This window comes from Myotis myotis, unplaced genomic scaffold, assembly GCF_014108235.1.
Source record: "Myotis myotis isolate mMyoMyo1 unplaced genomic scaffold, mMyoMyo1.p scaffold_m19_p_44, whole genome shotgun sequence".
In the NCBI taxonomy this organism is placed as follows: Eukaryota; Metazoa; Chordata; class Mammalia; order Chiroptera; family Vespertilionidae; genus Myotis; species Myotis myotis.
Genome location: NW_023416351.1, coordinates 894,608 through 911,477, shown reverse-complemented (window position 1 = coordinate 911,477; position 16,870 = coordinate 894,608). Strand labels below are relative to the sequence as shown.

The 16,870-nt window shown below is 71.4% G+C and overlaps 4 protein-coding genes across 8 annotated transcripts; 3 read left to right on the top strand and 1 right to left on the bottom strand.

The window, feature by feature from the left end:
• Positions 1-530: 530 nt before the first annotated feature.
• RNF208 (ring finger protein 208) lies at positions 531-2,705 on the bottom strand. Of its 2 annotated transcripts, XM_036307027.1 has the most exons (3): positions 2,230-2,705; positions 1,813-2,045; positions 531-1,429 (listed from the first exon to the last, which is right to left on the bottom strand). In XM_036307027.1, the coding sequence occupies exon 3, from the start codon at positions 1,427-1,429 to the stop codon at positions 716-718; it is 714 nt and encodes a 237-aa protein (XP_036162920.1). In that variant the 5' UTR covers positions 1,813-2,045; positions 2,230-2,705; the 3' UTR covers positions 531-715. The 2 variants fall into 2 exon arrangements, with proteins under 2 accessions (XP_036162920.1, XP_036162919.1); XM_036307026.1 differs by having other exon boundaries at positions 531-2,045.
• A 1,690-nt stretch (positions 2,706-4,395) lies between these two features.
• Positions 4,396-6,074, top strand: CYSRT1 (cysteine rich tail 1). Its single transcript, XM_036306993.1, has 2 exons — positions 4,396-5,144; positions 5,407-6,074. The coding sequence occupies exons 1-2, from the start codon at positions 5,048-5,050 to the stop codon at positions 5,826-5,828; spliced, it is 519 nt and encodes a 172-aa protein (XP_036162886.1). The 5' UTR covers positions 4,396-5,047; the 3' UTR covers positions 5,829-6,074.
• A 1,934-nt stretch (positions 6,075-8,008) lies between these two features.
• Positions 8,009-8,658, top strand: RNF224 (ring finger protein 224). Its single transcript, XM_036306851.1, has 2 exons — positions 8,009-8,371; positions 8,419-8,658. The coding sequence occupies exons 1-2, from the start codon at positions 8,009-8,011 to the stop codon at positions 8,656-8,658; spliced, it is 603 nt and encodes a 200-aa protein (XP_036162744.1).
• SLC34A3 (solute carrier family 34 member 3) lies at positions 8,560-15,057 on the top strand. 4 transcript variants are annotated; one of them, XM_036306974.1, is made up of 15 exons: positions 8,560-9,665; positions 10,102-10,123; positions 10,525-10,611; positions 10,730-10,853; positions 11,080-11,169; positions 11,536-11,664; positions 11,746-11,889; positions 11,956-12,067; positions 12,145-12,340; positions 12,488-12,577; positions 12,669-12,756; positions 12,848-13,015; positions 13,111-13,227; positions 13,299-13,423; positions 14,482-15,057. In XM_036306974.1, the coding sequence occupies exons 4-15, from the start codon at positions 10,769-10,771 to the stop codon at positions 14,944-14,946; spliced, it is 1,809 nt and encodes a 602-aa protein (XP_036162867.1). In that variant the 5' UTR covers positions 8,560-9,665; positions 10,102-10,123; positions 10,525-10,611; positions 10,730-10,768; the 3' UTR covers positions 14,947-15,057. The 4 variants fall into 4 exon arrangements, with proteins under 4 accessions (XP_036162867.1, XP_036162865.1, XP_036162866.1 ...); XM_036306972.1 differs by having other exon boundaries at positions 10,450-10,611; XM_036306973.1 differs by having other exon boundaries at positions 8,560-10,123.
• The last annotated feature ends 1,813 nt before the right edge of the window (positions 15,058-16,870 follow it).

Genomic DNA, 16,870 nt, shown 5'->3' with positions numbered 1-16,870 from the left:
TACTATGGTTGCAAATGTCAAAAAATTTCCGTGTGACACGGCACCAGAGTTAAGTTAGGGTTTTCAAAATGCTGACATGCCGAGCTCAAAAGGTTCGCCACCACTGCCCTAGGTCCTTGTTCCCTTCCACCGTCTTGGCCAGAAATGCCCACCCCGGTCAGCCTGGCTCAGAGCCCTTCCCACACGACCTCAGAGGGTCAGGCGGTCCCCCACCTGGCCACCCACGGCCAGCGGCTACTGCACACTAAGCATCCTCTCCGCCCAGCTGGGCCCGTTCTGCACACCTGCCCGCACATCCCTGCCTGGCACACGCAGGCAGCTGGCTCTGCACAGGTGTGTGAGACGGGCACACGCACACGCACACAGCCAGGCCGTTACCTGAGCGGCATGCCTGGCCCAGCTTGGCCAGGGAGCGGAGCAGGCTGACACCACGCAGTCCTGGGCCGCCCCGTCTGGGCTGCAGTCCCTGGTGCCCACCCTGGCCCTGCGTGTAGGCCACAGCAGCGGCTGCAGGCCAGGGACAAGATGCAAACTTTGGCAGAGTTTTAATGGCAAAGTTGTTGCAGCGACAATGCCACACAGGTGGGGGCCAGAAGCTGTGTCGGGTGAGGGGGCAGGGAGTATGGGGCAGGGCCGGTCCCTGAAGCTGCAGCGCGAGGACCGACCGCAGGCGGTGGCAGGGACGGCGGGCGGGCGGCGGGCAGGCGGGTGGGCACTACATGATGGAGCAGGCGGACAGCGGGTTCCGCACGTGGCAAGTGCAGGCGGCCCCGCAGTACTGCCGGAAGGTCTGGTAGCAGCTGCCCTCGGGCTCACCCCCCCACTGACCACCAGATGGGGCGGTCAGCGCCTCGGGCGGCAGGCGGCTTAAGATGGACGTGTTGACGGCCAACGCGGCCAAGCCGTAGTCGGTGAAGAGCACAGTCTCGCGGCGGCAGGTGGGGCAGGAGATGAACTTGTACTTGGGGCAGGACTCATAGAGGATCTGCAGGCACTGCTCGCACACAGAGTGCAGGCAGGACAGCACGCGGGGCCGCCGCTGCGTGACGTTGTACGTGTGCCCGCAGGTGGGACACTCCAGGGGCTCCCCGGCGGCGGGTGACGGCATGGTGGGGGGCCCCGAGGCCGTGGGGCCAGGCGCCCGCATCACATACTGATTCACGATGACCTCGTCCACGGGCGCCACGCGGGGGAAGCCCAGCTCCGCGCTGCCCTTGCGGGGCCGGCGTGGCAGTGGCGGGGTGCGGGACGCCCCCTCCAAGGCAGGCATGTCCCCCCCACATGCCTGGTTGACGATGATCTCCGTGTCTGAGGGCCAGGCGCGCTTGGGTGCCAGAGCTGGGGTGGGCCGGGGCGCAGGTGCAAAGCAGGGGGCGGCCGCCTGCAGCTCGGGGAACTTCTCGGGGTGGACGATCTTCATGGCCTCCATCTTGAGGATGACATGGGGGCCCTTCAGGCAGGACATGAGGAGGCCTGGCCAGCCGCTGCCCGCCTCGGGCCCAGGGTCAGCCGGCATCCGGCTGTCTCCAGTCAGACAGGGTGTTAAGGTGGGAGGGGGCGTGGGGTGGGGCCGGGGGGGAGGAGCAGGGGCAGCATCCTGGTCCCGCCAGGCCTGGTGGGGACCCCGGCCTCCCCGAGGACTCTTGGGGGCGATTAGCGAGAGCTGGGGGGGCAGGGCCCCTCCCGGTGGCCACAGTGGCTTCTCTGGCCCAGTCCGGGGAGGAGGAGGAAGGGGTGGGGGGGGTGGGGGCCGGCAGGGGCAGAGGGGTGCGGGAGGCTGCCTGGGGCTGCAGGTCCGGCCCAGGGCCTCACCCAGGGTCTCCGGCGGCGGAGGCCGGCGAGGGGGTTTGGGGTGGGCTCTCCGTGCAGCCGCGGTCAGCAGCGCCCCGGCTGGGCCATCCGGGCAGGCGGGGGCTAGGTGGGCCCCATGGCTCCAGGGCAGGGTGCCCACGGAAGGCAGGTAGCCGGGGCCCTGGCTGCGGGCGGGCCCGGGCCGCAGGCTCGGCGGTGGCGGGAGCGGGGAGGAGGCCGGGACCAGGCCCGAGCTGCAGGTGAGAGACAGCGTGAGCGCAGCGCCCGCCGCCCTCGCCCGGCACAAAGACCCGGCGCCCGACCTCTGACCCTGACCCTCTCCGGGCGCGGAGCCCCCCCCCCCGCCCCAGTCCCGCCCCCGGCCGCGCGGCGGGAGGGCGAGTGGCGCCCGGGGCCGCCCGCCGCGCCCGCTCTCACCTGCCCCAGCCTGGCGTCCCGAGCCGCGCGCCGCCGCGGAGGTTGTCTCAAAGGCAGGCCCGAGTGCGGCGCCCCCGCCTCGGCCCGGCGGCTCCGGCGGCGACCTGGGGCGATGGCGCGGCCGCGGCGGCTCCCGGGGGCGCGGGGAGCGGGCTCGGCGCGGCGCGGCGGCGGCAGGTGCGTGCGGAGCGTGGCGCGCTCTGCGGCGGAGGCGCGGGGACCGCAGTGCGCGCGGCGCCCGCCTGCGCCCGCAGCGCCACCCCCCGTCTGGGGACCCGCGCGGGGTCCGCGGGGCGGGGCCAGCCAGGCTCTCGGCCGCCCCTCGATTCGCCGAGGGCCCGGCGCCCGCTCCCGGGGTCACCCCTCGCCCGCGCACCGCGTGCGGGTGCCAGTCCTGCGTCGCCCCTCCTCCAGTCCCCCCGCCGCGTCCCCGCCTGGCGGACCGGAGTCCTAGCCAAGCCTCCCGCCCGGACCCCCATGGCGAAGGGAGATCTGTTCTCAGCCCAGGCCTCGGGGCGGGGGGGGGGGGGGGGGGGGGAGAGGAGCGGGGCCCAGGGGTGGTCCCCGGAAAGCTGGTTCCAGCTCAGCCTGGGGCCGCCTGCGGCCCCCGCCCCCCGAGGCAGGCTCTCTGCTTGTCCCTCCGCTCAGGCCCCGGTGAGCGCCCTGGGGTCCCGCTCCAGGTGCACCCGCACCTGCCCAGCCCTGCAGGCTGAGGGCAGTGCGGCCTAGAGGGGGCAGGGGGGCAGGTACCGAAGGAGTGGGCGGGGGAGGGCCGCTGGGAGAAGTCCCCCAGGCCAGGACGCTGGACAGGTGTGTGGGTGAGGGCGGGGTATGTGGACGGTCAAACAGCTGGACAGACGCCACACACCTCCCCAGGGCGGGGTGGCCTTCCGCATCCCTCGGGCGGCACGTGCACGTGCCGGCCGTCACCCGCTGAGTGCTCGCCTGACCCCACCCCGCGGGAAGCCCCATTCCTTTCTGCTTCCTCCCCAGGCCGGCTTCCCTGTTCCCCGTGGGCGGGGGGGGGGGGGGGGCCGCCCTCGGTGGCAGGGAGGACAGCGGACCGCACGCAGGCGCTTGCCGCCCCGTGGCCGCGCTGGGCCTGCCTCTGACCTGGACGGCCCCAGCCCCTTCGGGCCACAGGCACCTCCGCGTGGGCCAGGCCGCACCTGGGTGCCCAGGTCCTCAGGGCAACGCGCCCATAGGTCGGTGCTCCCGGAGAGGAGCCCCGTGGGCACATCAGGCTGGAGGAGGGCCCCGGGGGCCCGGGGCGGGACTTGGCGGCCAGTGTCTAGGCCTCAGTTCCGGTCAGGCCTCAGGAGCAGGTGTGGGAGGGGCGGGACGGCCTCAGGGGGCTCTGGCCTGAGCGGGAGCCAGGAGGCAGCGGGGCCAGTGGACACGTTCGAGCCCAGCCTCTGCCTCGGACTCCACGCACCTGCCCTACAGACCCGCGGGGCGCGCACAGCCCAGGCCCCGCCCCCGCCAGAGGCCCCGCCCCCCGCCAGAGGCCCCGCCCCGTCCAAGCCCCGCCGGAACCGCCGGCGTCCGCGCCTCGCGAGCTCCGCCGTTCAGAGCTGGGGCGGCCCCAGGCGGGTTCGGAACGGTCCGGGCCCAGCAGACCCCGAACCGGGTCTTTAAGGGAACCCTCGAGCGCGGAGGCTTCTGGGGAATGAAGTTCCCACCGGCCGCTCCGGCCTGTGTCGCGCATGCGGGATGGCCGCCTCGCCGCGGAGGCGGGGCCTGCAGGAGCGGGAGGCGGAGCTTGCGGCGCCTGCGCACGGGCCTCCGCTCCCGGCCGGGGAAGTTCAAGGCCGCGGGCCTGGTCCCCTCGGGATCGGATGCTGCATCGGGAGAGCTCGTGTCCCGACCGGTCCGACCGGCCCCACGCAGGCCACCCTGGCCCCTGGGCCACATCTGATCTGATCCCGCCCTTCCTGGGGGTTCCCCCGGACACCGAGGACTGGGGGGTGCGGGCCGGGCCGCACCCCACTGCGCCGGGTCCCCCAGGGGCAGCTGGCCTGTGCTGGGGTTCACAGTGTTGCCCTCTGTTGTCACCCCCGCACACAGCCATCCTGCATGGCATGTGCTCAGTGCCACCTTCCAGACGAGGCGGGAGGGGTTCGAGGGCCGAGGGGGGCGCTGGAGGGGGACTCGGGGCCCCAGACCCCTCCCCGCAGAGGGACCCTGGACTCAGCAGGGAACTAGAATGTCACTGGGGGTAGGAAGCGCGTGTCGCCAGTTGCAAGATAAGTTTTATCAGCAAAAGTGTGTAAATCAATTTTTTTATCAGTTAAAATAAAAGGCAAGCCTCTGAGTCGGGCGGGCGCCTTCTCCCGAGGAGCCACTTGGTATTTATGACGTCATGCGCGGCCACACAGATCACCAGCTGAGGAACTCGCCGCTCTGTCCGCTCAGACAGGTCAATAACTCCCCCTAACGAGGCAGGGCGGACCGAGTGGCCTCGCGGCGCCCACGGCCCACGGCCGGACGCTCCCCACGCCTGCCCTCCGGAGCCCACGCCTCCACCAGCTCTGGACTCGCCAGGGGCAGAGGCTGTGCTGCACCGAAAAGCAGGGGCTCTGAGGGCGAGTGCCGGCCACCTGCCCCCGGGGCCTGAGGATGACCCCAGCTCCCCTCCTGGCCTCCTCCCCGGGCCCAGCACGCGCCTGGCATGTGTCGAGGCTGAGTCACCCCGGCTGGCCGTGCCCCTCGGAGCCCGGGCCGTGGCCACCGCCCCAGAAGGAAGGGTGGGTGCCCGCTATGCTGGAGGAGCTCGAGCCTCCTGGGAACTCGGGAACCCCATTTTTGAGGCCCGCCCATGGCCCCGCCCCTCCCCAGGAGGGAAAAGGAGCCGCCAGCCGCTCAGCTCACAGGCACTGGGAGGACCAGAGGACAGACTGCGGTTGCCACTCCAGGTGGGTCCTGGGCCCTCCCTGCTCTGGGGCACCCTGGTAGGGCCAGCTCTGCTGTGTCTCCAGACCCCCCCACCCTTTCCCAGCTCCCCCAGGGGACTGCCACTTGGGGGCGGCTGGAGACGGGCCCTCACGCTTGCTGCAGCCCAGGCACGCGCACGCTGACACGCAGGCCTGGCACCCGGGCATCTCCACAGCCTGGCTTTCCCTGGGTGGGCACTGTCCCTCCACCCGAGCCAACAGTCTGCTCTGCCCACCCTGCCAGGCCGGGCCATGGACCCCCACGAGATGGCGGTCAAGAACCCCTACACCCACATCAGCATCCCCCGGGCTCACCTGCGGCCGGACCTGGAGCAGCAGCTGGGGGCAGCCCCCTGCTCCTCAGAGCTGCAGCCTCTGTCTGGGGGTGCCTGCGCCCTGGAGCCCGGCCGCCTCCTGCAGCCCATCGAGGGGGCCAAGGGCGCCAAGGGGGCCAAGGGGGCCGCCCCTGTCCAGGGCCAGCTGTCCTGGCAGCAGCCTGGCAACCCCTACTGCAGCGGGCGCCCGGCGGGACTGACCTACACTGGCCTGCCGCCCATCGGGCGCGGAGACGACATCGCCCACCACTGCTGCTGCTGCCCCTGCTGCTCCTGCTGCCACTGCCCGCGCTTCTGCCGCTGCCACAGCTGCTGCTGCGTCGTCTCCTAGCCGGCCCCCCCGGGCTGCGTCTGCTCCGGCGGCCCTGGCAGCGCATGGACATTTGAGGCACCCGCTGGGCCATCGACATGGGTGCCGGCCACCTCCCACTCTAGACAGGGACACCTGCGTGCCACCCAGGCCAGCAGCTCAGCTCGGGCCTCTGGAAAGGGGGCCCTGGGCGCTGGCGTGTGGCAGCCGGGTACCCCGACCCCTCCCTCAAGGCCCGAGCCGGGTAATAAAGCAGAGTGCGCTTTCTTCAGGCGATTCCTTTCGGGGAGGGGACCCCAGGCTGGAAGGCACACCGCCTGGGGGCAGGGAAGCCACGGCCTCGAGGCTCTGACCTGCACTGCAGGTCACGGGTCTGCCCTGAGTGTGTCCCCGGCCCTGGCCAGGCCTGGGTTCAAGCGAGGACACACCTCAGTCTGTGGGTCCGACAGGAGGCCGTGCATGGAATCTGGGGAACGCAGCCCCAAAAAGGCCCCCAGGAGGAGGACCCGGCTGGTGGGAAGGAGGGGGTGGGACTGGTGCTGGCAGGTTCTGGGAGTGGGAGCTCAGGCAGCCAGGACCGAGCCCTGCTCGCCACTGTGAGTCACGGCCCTCCTTCCGCGGGCATTCTTCTGCCCACGAAACACCCAATTCCTGCACATCTGCCCTGGGGCGCCAGGCCATGCCGCCCCGCCCTGTCCAGACTCCAGGGCCCGGCTTCCCCGAGGAGGCGGCCGCAAAGGTGCTGGCTGGGGGAGGCCCTGCGGAGCCCCCGCCGTCGTCCAACCCCCCAAAACCCCCCCCCACCCCGTCTGCAGGCAGCACGGCATGCCTGTCGGAGGGCGTGCGGGCAGCTCCGCGGCGAAGCCCGGCATTGCTTCACTGCGGGGTGAGGCCAGGATGCCGGGGCAAGGAGTCAGCGGAGGCCGGCACCAAGCACCCCGATGTTTCCGGGGCTGGGCGGAGAGCTGAGGGAGGAAGTCGAGCTGGCCCCGCAGGACAGACAGGTCCTGTACCGGCCTGACCCATGGTGACTGGCCACATGGGTGTGGACAGACATGTCACTGGCCTGACTGTGCGGGAACGCGGGGTGCCAGACTCCTGGCCCCTGCCCCACGGCCGGCCCCCACCCAGGCCGGCCCCAGAAACCTGTCGGGTCAGTGCAAGAGGCTGCACATGCCAGAGTGATGGGGGCAAGGGGCCCTCTGGCCTTTGGCTTCCTCCCATCCAGGAGGAGGGGGTCTTGGGGGTCCTGACCCGTCTCAGCCTTTCTCTACTCACCCCCTTCTGCCGTGTCTGTGTCCCAGTCCCTAGGGGTCCCCGGTGGCGGTGGCCCTGATGGGAGTGTCCAGGGCTGCCTCTGGGTGTCCATGTGTCTGTGTGGGGACCCCCTTGGGGCCTTTCGAGACGGGACACCACCCCAGGATGAGGGCCGGCATGAACACGCTGGCCCCATGGACACGCACCCTCGCACTGTGATTGAACTGGGCGGAGCAGGGCCCCCAGGGCTCTGGGCCAGTGGGGTCCTGGCAGGCTTCCTGGAGGAGGCGATGCTTGAACGGCGATGAACAGGCCCCATCAGGTTAAGACCAGGAAGCTGCTCTGGCTGGGAGGGGAGTGTGAGAGGGAGAGTGTGAGGAGGGGGCAGGGAGGGGGTCTGGGTGGAGCAGGTGGGAAGATGGGCCTGGAGGAGCAGCAAAGCCAGGCCTGGGCTGGGGGTTCGTGGAGCTGGGTCTGGGCACGAAGTGGGGGGGCGGGCGGGGGGGGGGGCCGGTGGATCCAGTTGCAGGTGCTTTGTGGCTGAAAGGGGAGCCCGCCCGCCACAGCCACCACCTGCCTTCCTGCTGACTCGGCTCGGCCGTAACGTGAGCCCCGGAGGCAGCCGCAGGGCGCCCTGGGTCCCCCCACCCCCGGCCACCCTCCGGCCGGCACAGTCGCCCCGCAGAGCGAATGCAGGTAGGAGGCCTGGGCCCTGGCAGGCTGGGTGGTGGGGCCTGGGGCCCGGCAGGAGGGCCACGGGAAAGGGTCAGGCAGCCGGACCGGACACTGGCCCCGGGGACCCAGGCTGCAGCCGGACCCCGGCGTCTGCAGCGGCCTGGGCTCCTGTCCTCTGGGGTGGGCTCCCCGTGCCAGGGCCCGGACCGGGCAGGACGGGGGCAGAGGCAGGCGGGGTGGCTGTCAGCTCCCCGCACGCCTCCCCCAGGATGCTGCAGCCAGAGGGTCCCCCGGCCTCGGAGGAGGGGACAGCTGCTGGGATCCGGCGAGGCGACTGCATCATCTGCTACTCGGCCTACGACCTGGCCGGGCGCCTGCCCCGCCGCCTGTACTGCGGCCACACCTTCTGCCAGGCGTGCGTGCGGAGGCTGGACGCGCCCATCCACGAGCAGCGCTGGATCCCCTGCCCGCAGTGCCGCCAGAGCACCCCCACGCCCCGCGGAGGGGTGGCCATGCTGGACCTGGACCTGGCCGCCTTCCTGGCCATCAAGGCCGAGCGGGAGCCGCCCCGCGTGGAGCCCCGGCCCCCTGCGCCCCTCAAAGGCGGCCCCGCGGTCACTCGGCAGCCCGCCGTGCTCTGCCCCCCCCTGGGCCCCCAGCCCCGCTTCCCCCAGCCCAGCTGCTGCTGCTGGGGCTGCGGCCACCTCTGCTGGGCGCCCCCGGGCAGCCCCGGGGTCTGAGCTCCGGCCACGGCGGCCCCTGGGACAGGGCGGCGGCTGCTGGCAGGGCGCTGGCCTGGGACCCTCCGCAGGGGCGCAGCCCGCCCAGAACAGCCTGGGGACCCAAGGCCCCGGGCGCCGCCCCCCACGGACACCTGGGCCACAGCCTGAGGCCGGGGGCTGTGGCCACAGGACCGTGAGGCTCGGCAGGCATGGTGACTGCCCGGCCCATCCGCAGGGATCCCAGGCCCCGAGCTGGCCTGGGTGCAGGGGTGGGGGCTGCTGTTGGAGTCCGTAGCCCGCCCAGACCTAACTCAGCTCGGAGGGTCCGCTGGGCATCCCGGGCCCCATGCCCGGCCCTGCTGAGCGCGCCTCTCCTCCCTGACCCCTCCCGGAGGTCCCAGCGGGCGTGGAGGGAGGGCCGCCCCCGGCGTCCCTGGCCCACAGGGAGTCTGTGGAGTTTTCACTCAACAAGCTCATTGAACCCCCTGCCCCGTGTCTGTTCCGTGAGGGGAGTCCCTGCTGGGACAGTGTCGGAAGAGAGGGCCAGGTCCAGGCCCAGAGAGGGCGGGCACCCACCCAAGGTCACACAGCTCAGCAGGCCCACGCCCACCCCGGGCCTTGCCTGGCCCTCAGCTGCCTTCTGCCCCCCAGTGGCCACACACAGACCCGGTGGAGGGGCCACAGCAGCTGCTGGCGGCTATGGGCCCAGACACCCCCAGGCTGGGCGACCACATTCCCACACCCCCGCCCGGGGGAGGAGCTGCACGCGGAGCCCCTGGGAGGCACGCCAGGCGCCCGGGTGCTGGGTGGCAGGCAGGCAGGGGCGGGACACGGGAATCTGCTGAGAAGACTCAGAAACCTGCTCCGCTCCTGGGCAAAGTCCCCCAGCTCGGGGATTGGTGGGCAGGGCAGGTGCGGGGCAGCAGGCCCCTGGGGAGGCCTGGCCTGAGGGAGCTGAAGGGGAGTGACCCCAAGAGGAGGCACCCCACAAGCAAAGGGGCCTGTCAGGGCTCAGCTGTGAAGAGAGGGTTGGGCCAGGCCTCGGGGTCCATGCGGGGTCGGGTGGAGAGCCGGACCAGAGCATGGCCTTGGGGGGCGCCCTCCCGCCTCCCTCCACTTGCAGTTGGGGAGCTGACAGCCTAACCGTTGCTGGCCACCCTGGACCCACCCTGCAGAGAGCTCTGCCCAGCCCGGCCCGAGCCAGGTCTGAACCCATGACCCCAGGCCAGCCCTCCCCGCCCGACTAGTACAAAGGGCTTCCCTCCCACCATCTGCCGGGCAGGGACAAGCCGACCCAGATAAGGTCTGAGGGCGCGGGCAGACCTCCCCAGGCCCCCGGGCCCCCCAGCCAGCGCCCAGCACACCGCTCTGTCCCGGGCGGGCAGTGTCCCCGTCACAGTGTCACCCGGGCACCGGCTTGTGGAGGGCCAGCACGAAGGGCCAGTCCGGCCACACGATGCCCTGGGCCTGGCCCAGGGGACAGTGGGACCCGGACCAGGCAGGTGCCTGGGCTCCGCGGGGTACCCCCGGGGGCCTCGCTCCTGGGTAAACATTAATGCGGCTCAGCCCACGGCAGGTCATGTGGGCGCCCAGTGGATCTTTGACCTGCGGCTGAGCCCGCCCGTGTCTCCTCCCCACAGGTGCCCCTCACTACCCACACAGGTAGGAGCCTCGAGGACAGGAGGGGCGCGGGGAACACGGGAGCCAGGCCTGGGGGACCTCCAGGACAGGGACCGGCCTGTGTGCCAGCAGGAGGGAGGGTGACCGAGCCCCTCAGGACCGGGCCTGGGGAAGGGGGAGTTGAGGCGGAGAGCTGGGTGGGGGCCTCAGACCCCGCGGGCTGAGGGGGAGCCCGGGGCGGAGCGGGCACCAACGCTCCCTGCCCTGCCCCTCCTCGGGGGTGGGGCCCTTATCGAGAGGAGATGGCACCATTTGGTATCAGATGCCAAAGTCTAAGTCATCGCCATGGCCTCGGTGACACCTGGCAGAAGAGGCCCCGGGTTCCAGGCTCCCAGCTACTTCCGGCTGAGCCTCAGCACCCTCTGCCCTGGGCCACCCACCAGGCCTGCTGCCAGCCGGACAGCGAGGGAGCCGGCCGCAGGGCTCAACTCTGCCCCGAACTGAACTGGGCTTCCTGACAGCCGCCTGAGGTCACTATAGCGATGGGGTGGGGCGGGCACGGGAGGTCACCCCGGCCAGCAGGACCCAGGGGCTTGGGGGGGGGGGGCGCAGAGGGAAGAGGGGGTCTGACCTGCCTTCCCCCCACAGATCCGGGCTTGGGCCTGGGTCTGTCCCTGCTCGGAATCCATGCGGAGCTCTCTCCCCGGTGGCCAGGTCAGCCCCCCGACTCTGGACACGGTTGGGCTGGTGGACCAGAGTCTAGGAAACACAGGTATCAGGGCCCAGCCCTGGACCCACGGCTCTGGGGAGGCGGGAGGGGCTCAGGACGACCCTGGTCAGGGCCCTCTTCCTTCCCACTTCCTGCCTCTGTCCCTCACCCCAGGCCCCTGTGCATGGCCTTCCCCACCCCCACCCGCCCCCACCTGGGGGTGAACAGGACACAGCTCGGTCCTTGGCTCGACCCCCCCCTGCCCCTGCCCCTGCCCCCGCCCCTGCAGGGACCTCCAGCCCTGCCCCCGCCATGGAGGAGGGGCCCGCGGACCCCTGGGCCCTGCCCCAGCTGAAGGACACGGGCCAGTCCTGGAAAGGTAGGTCAGGAGGTGCCCGGGAACTGGCCATGTGGGGCTGTGCTCCCAGGGTCTGAGCAGGGAGAGGGCCCTGGGGAGGGAGAGCAGGGAGGGGGTTTGTCCAACGGGAAACCCACCCCGCAGACCAGCACCCCAGGGACCCTCGTCCCTGCACTCAGCTGCCTTCCTGCCCAGTGAGGGACCCTCTTCCCCCTCTTGCTGGCAGCGAGGCTGTAGGGAGGCCCGGGGCTGTCTGCTTGGCCATTCTGCAAAGGAGCAGGGAGGGGGGTTGCCCAGCCCTGCCCGGGTGGGGGGAGATGGGGGTGAGGCGGTGGGCTGGCAGGCAGGGCAGACGGGCTGGCTGTGGAACCCGCCCTGTGTCCGCAGAGCTCAGCGTGGCCGGCAGGGTCCGGCGGGTGCTGCTGGGCTTCCTCAAGGCCTGCGGGCTCCTGGGCAGCCTCTACCTCTTCGTCTGCTCCCTGGACATCCTCAGCTCTGCCTTCCAGCTGCTGGGCAGTGAGTGGCCGGAGGGGCTGCCGGGGGGTGTGGGGGCGGCAGCCAGGCCTGGGCCTCAGCGCCCCTCTCTCCCGGGCACAGGCAAGGTGGCCGGGGACATCTTCAAGGACAACGTGGTGCTGTCCAACCCCGTGGCCGGGCTGGTCATCGGGGTGCTGGTCACGGTGCTGGTCCAGAGCTCGAGCACGTCCTCCTCCATCGTGGTCAGCATGGTGGCCTCCAGCTGTGAGTGCCCTCCTGTCCCGGGTGGGGGTCGGGGGGGCACGGGAGGCTGACATGCGCCCCCCACAGTGCTGCACGTCCGGGAATCCGTGCCCATCATCATGGGCGTCAACGTGGGCACATCCATCACCAGCACCCTGGTCTCCATGGCACAGTCGGGGGACCGGGATGAGTTCCGGAGGTGAGTGGCCGGGAGGGCGGGGCCGGGGCCGCCCTGGAGCCAGCCTTGGCTGACCCCTCCGCCCCCCACGGCTGCAGGGCCTTCGGGGGCTCCGCGGTGCACGGCATCTTCAACTGGCTCACGGTGCTGATCCTGCTGCCGCTGGAGACCGCCGTGGCCCCGCTGGAGAGGCTCAGCGAGCTGGCCCTGCAGGCCGTCAGCCTGCAGCCCGGGACGCAGGCGCCCGACATCCTCAAGGTGCTGACGCAGCCGCTCACCCACCTCATCGTGCAGGTGTGGATGGGCTGCCCTCCCTCGGAGGCCTGTGGGCCCCGGCCTGGGCGGAGGGGACAGAGGAGGGGGCTCTGGGCCCTGCCATGGTGTGAGCTCCCGGCAGGTTCCTGAGAGTCCAGCTCAGGGTCGCGACCCCTCTGTCTGCAGCTGGACGCTGACGCGATTGCCAACAGCGCCACGCAAAACGCCACCAACAGCAGCCTCATCAAGCACTGGTGTGGCGCCAGGGAGCCCACGGTGAGGTGCCTCTGCCCTGCCCTCCGCCCGCCCAGCGGCCCAGCCCCGCAGCTCCGAGCCCGCCCTGAGCCTGCCCTGCCTGTGCCCGCAGAGCCCAGGAAACAGCAGCGACTGCGGGACGGCGACCTCAGGCCCCTGCCCTGAGACAAATGGCTCAATCACCAGGGAGCAGCTGCCCTGTGAGGCCTGGCCCCTCCCCAGCCCTCACCGCCCCGCGAGGGCCACGGCGCCCCGCTCACCCTCTGCTCCCCCGCCCCGCCCCGCCTCCAGGCCACCACCTGTTCTCGGGCACGGCGCTCTCGGACCTGGCCGTGGGCCTCATCCTGCTGGCCGGCTCCCTGCTCGTGCTCTGCTCCTGCCTGGTGCTCATCGTCAAGCTGCTCAACTCCGTGCTGCGTGGCCGCATCGCCCAGGCCGTGCGGACCGTCATCAACGCCGGTGGGTGGTGGGTGCGTGGACCGGACAAGGGCCCACGGCGGGGCGCGGGCGAGGCTGAGAGGCCGGGCGGGGGGTGACCGCGCTTCCCCCCCCAGACTTCCCCTTCCCGTTCGGCTGGCTCAGCGGCTACCTGGCCATCTTGGTGGGCGCCGGCATGACCTTCGTGCTGCAGAGCAGCAGCGTCTTCACGTCCGCGATCGTGCCGCTCATGGGTGAGCGCCGGCCGGCACCCGGGTGGGCGTGGGCGTGGGCGTGGCCCCGCCGTGACCTCCTGCTCCTCCAGGGGTCGGGGTGATCAGCCTGGAGCGGGCCTACCCCCTCTTACTGGGCTCCAACATTGGCACCACCACCACGGCTCTGCTGGCCGCCCTGGCCAGCCCCCCGAAAATGCTGTCCAGCGCTCTCCAGGTACTGCCCCCCGTCCTTCCCCTCCCGGCACCCCAGTCCCCACAGCCAGCCCTGCACACAGGAAGCTGAGGCCTGCCCCGCGCTGGCCACGGCTCCAGCTCTCCGGGACCCACCTCCATCTGCCTGCCCAGGCCAGCTGCCATCTCCTTGGGCCCCAGGGACCCGGTGGGCATCTCAGGGACCCCCCAGTCCCGCTTCTCCTCCCCTGCTACCTTGTGCAGTGCTGGGGTGTCCTCTGCACCTTTCCCTCTGTCCCCCCCTCCCCACCCTGTGCCCAGGCTCTGTTCCTTCCAGGCCTCCTGGCCCTGCATGGCTGGAGCCCCCTATTCCACCACCTCCAGATGTGCCCCCATCACCTACACCCAACAGGTCCCCCGGACGACACGCTGTGCCCCTGAGAGGCGCGCCCCCCTGTGCTGGGCACCGCAGGCCTCCAGGAAGCACCCCCTGGCCCAGCTCTGCCCTGTCCCCCGTCCCATCCAGTCCTGCTTTCTCTCAGGGTCCACTGCTCTGGCCCCACCTGGGGGCCCAGACAGGCAGCTCCGAATGTCCTGTTTTGCTGGGCTGCTGCCCACTGGAGGCGAGAAGCCCAGGCCCCCGCCACCTCCCACCTGTCCACTCGGACCCGTCAGTGCGGGCCCTGCTCCGCCTCCCTCCAGGGAGCCCTCCAGACGGTGCCTACCAGCTCGGCTCCTCAGTCCAGCAGCCCCTGGATGGGGGGTGGCGGGCGGGCCCCTGCACCTCCCCTCACAGCAGCCCGGCCAGAGCCCAGGGCTGGTGGCCAAGCCCCCCGAGGGATGAGGGTCACTGGGCACCAGGCATGGGCAAGCTACGCAGCCGGGGGAAGGGAGTGGGAGCCATGCAGGTGCCCCCCAAAAGCGGGGGCAGTGCAGGAGGCGCATGCCCACACCTGGCTGGACCCTGCCCTCCCAGGTGGCCCGTCTCCGCCCAGGAGCAGGACCCCAGGCTGACTTGGGACTCAGCACCATTTGGGGGGGGCAGGCAGCCTGGGGGGCCAGGGGATCCGAGTCACGTCCCTGCCTGCCCCCCGCCCCCAGGTGGCCTTCATCCACTTCTTCTTCAACGTGGCTGGCATTCTGCTGTGGTACGTGGTGCCCGTCCTGCGCCTGCCCATCCCGCTGGCCAAGCACTTCGGGGACCTGACCGCGCGCTACCGCTGGGTGGCGGTGGCCTACCTGCTGCTCAGCTTCCTGCTGCTGCCGCTGGCCACCTTCGGGCTCTCGCTGGCGGGGCCCGCGGTGCTGGCCGGCGTCGCGGGGCCGGTGGCGGCGCTGCTGCTCCTGGTCGCGCTGATCAACGTGCTGCAGCGGCGGCGGCCGGCCTGGCTGCCGCGCGCCCTGCGCTCCTGGGCCTGGCTGCCCCGCTGGCTGCGCTCCCTGGAGCCGTGGGACCGCCTCGTGGGCCGCTGCTGCCCCTGCCGGGCCTGCAACCCCCTGCCCGCCGCCGCCAAGGAGGCGCACTGCTACGAGAACCCCGAGGTCCTGGCCTCCCAGCGGCTGTGAGCGGGGAGGGGTCCCCGCCCCGCACTGCGCGCGGGGCGCCCGGGGGTCCCGTAGCTGCGGACTTGGAGTCAGCGGGCTCGCCTTCTCCGCAAATAAATGCCTGGGACCCGAGTGTGGGTGTCTTCTCTCCCCGACGGCCCTGCCGGGCCCCCTGCCCCCTCCCTTGGGGAGGGGGGGAGCAGCGTCTTTGCGGCCCCCTAGCGGCCGGGCCGCGGAGGAGCCGGTGTGGACGCGCAGGGGGCCCCCCGCCCCGGGCTGGAACCCCTTCTCTCGCGGCCGCGGGGGACAGCAGACACCAAGGAGCGGCCGGGAGCGTGAAGGCTCCCCGGGGTCCGGGGCGATCTGAGGTCCCGGGAGGCTGGGCCCTGCCAGGCGGGCGCGGGGAGGGCGCCGGTTCCCACGCCCGCCGCCTGGAGGAGGCGCGCGGGGAGGGGCGCAGGCAGCCCTCCGCCGCCCAGCCCGCAGGTGTGCAGGGCAGTGAGGTGGGGACCGGTGACCCCGAGGCGTCCTGCCCCCTCCCCCCGGTTCTGCTTTTCTCGCTCCAGGCGGGGCGGGGCGGGGCGCCGGGCGGAGAGGGAGCAGGGCTGCGGGCAGGGCCCCCGGGACGGCCTTGCGCGTCGCGGGGTGGCGCAGCCCGAGACCTAACCGGAAGCAGGTGCTGCGCCGGCCCGGGCTCCACCCGCAATGTGAGCGCCCCTGCCCCGGCGGGAGGCGGGCGCTGCGCCCCTCACCTGGGGCGGCACCTGCCGGGAGGGGCTGTGCCCTCGGGGCTCCCTGCCCCCCCGCGGCGGCGCGTCCGGTTGCCACACAGGAAGGTTTGTCTGCGGGCGGCTGTCACCAGACACCGGGGAGGCGCCTGGGCCTCCTGCCCCTCCAGCCTGACCCCCAGCCGCCAGCGGAAAGGAAGCTTCGCGAAGTCCGGCCCTCGCCCTCGCCCCCAGCCGTGCACTGAGCGGGGAGAGCCGGGTCAGAGTCAGCTGCTGGGGCCGTCCCCGCTCCCGGTCCAGGAGTGCTGCTGGGACTGGGGGGTGGGCGTGGTCAGGAAGATGGGGGAGGCCCATGGCCCAGGCCCATCCTTACTTTATTGTCACTGGATTTTTTAATTTATTGATTTGAGGGGGGAGGGGGAGAGAGAAACATCGATTTGTTGTTCCACTTACTGATGCACTCATTGGTTACTTCTTTATATATATTATATTGATTCCAGAGAGGAAGGGAGAGAGATAGAAACATCAGTGATGAGAAAGAATCATCGATTGGCTGCCTCCTGCACGCCCCCTACTGGGGATCTAGCCGGCAACCCGGGCCTGTGCCCTTGGCCGGAATCGAACTTGGGACCCTTCAGTCCGCAGACTGATGCTCTATCCACTGAGCCAAGCTGGCCAGGGCTCGTTGTTACTCTTGTGTGTGCCCTGACCAGGGATCAAACCCCAAACCTTGGTGTATGAGGACCACGCTCTAACCAGCTGAGCTCCCGGCCAGGGCCAGCTATTGTTACTTATGGTCCAGTCCTTTTTCTGGCCCTCAGGTTCCCTCACACCGCCCACCCCCCCCATGTCCCCCAAGTCCTCTGTCCCTCACCCCCTCCATGGAGCCCTGGCCCCCTCCTCCAACAAGCTCCTCGGCCTCCTGAGCCTGGGTGCACCCCACCAAGGGGAGTGGCCTCTATTCTGGAAGCCATGGGGGGCCTGGTGGGAGCACGACCCCTGGAGCAGGCTTGTGCACCCCAGTTTGGCTTCCCCCCACTCTGTGACCCCAGGACACTCCTTTGGGTCTGACCTTAGCCTCACAGGCCCTCTGATGGAAGTCCCCGGGGGAGAGGCAGGCCTGGCCAGCTCCCCGGGGCGATGGGGAGGCAGTGAGGGGGAAGACAGTGCCCCCTGCACCTCTCCTTCCGGGGCAGGTGAGGCCACCCACAAAGGCT

What these genes read in the sequence shown, in the direction of transcription:
- RNF208 (XM_036307026.1), bottom strand. Translation starts at nt 1,516, where the DNA reads ATGCCGGCTGACCCTGGGCCCGAGGCGGGCAGCGGCTGGCCAGGCCTC.
- CYSRT1 (XM_036306993.1), top strand. Translation starts at nt 5,048, where the DNA reads ATGGCCCCGCCCCTCCCCAGGAGGGAAAAGGAGCCGCCAGCCGCTCAG. An exon ending in GACTGCGGTTGCCACTCCAG is followed by an intron (nt 5,145 to 5,406) that starts GTGGGTCCTGGG and finishes CCACCCTGCCAG; the next exon opens with GCCGGGCCATGGACCCCCAC.
- RNF224 (XM_036306851.1), top strand. Translation starts at nt 8,009, where the DNA reads ATGCTGCAGCCAGAGGGTCCCCCGGCCTCGGAGGAGGGGACAGCTGCT. An exon ending in CGGTCACTCGGCAGCCCGCC is followed by an intron (nt 8,372 to 8,418) that starts GTGCTCTGCCCC and finishes CCCCCAGCCCAG; the next exon opens with CTGCTGCTGCTGGGGCTGCG.
- SLC34A3 (XM_036306974.1), top strand. Translation starts at nt 10,769, where the DNA reads ATGCGGAGCTCTCTCCCCGGTGGCCAGGTCAGCCCCCCGACTCTGGAC. An exon ending in CACGGGCCAGTCCTGGAAAG is followed by an intron (nt 11,170 to 11,535) that starts GTAGGTCAGGAG and finishes CTGTGTCCGCAG; the next exon opens with AGCTCAGCGTGGCCGGCAGG. An exon ending in TGCCTTCCAGCTGCTGGGCA is followed by an intron (nt 11,665 to 11,745) that starts GTGAGTGGCCGG and finishes TCCCGGGCACAG; the next exon opens with GCAAGGTGGCCGGGGACATC.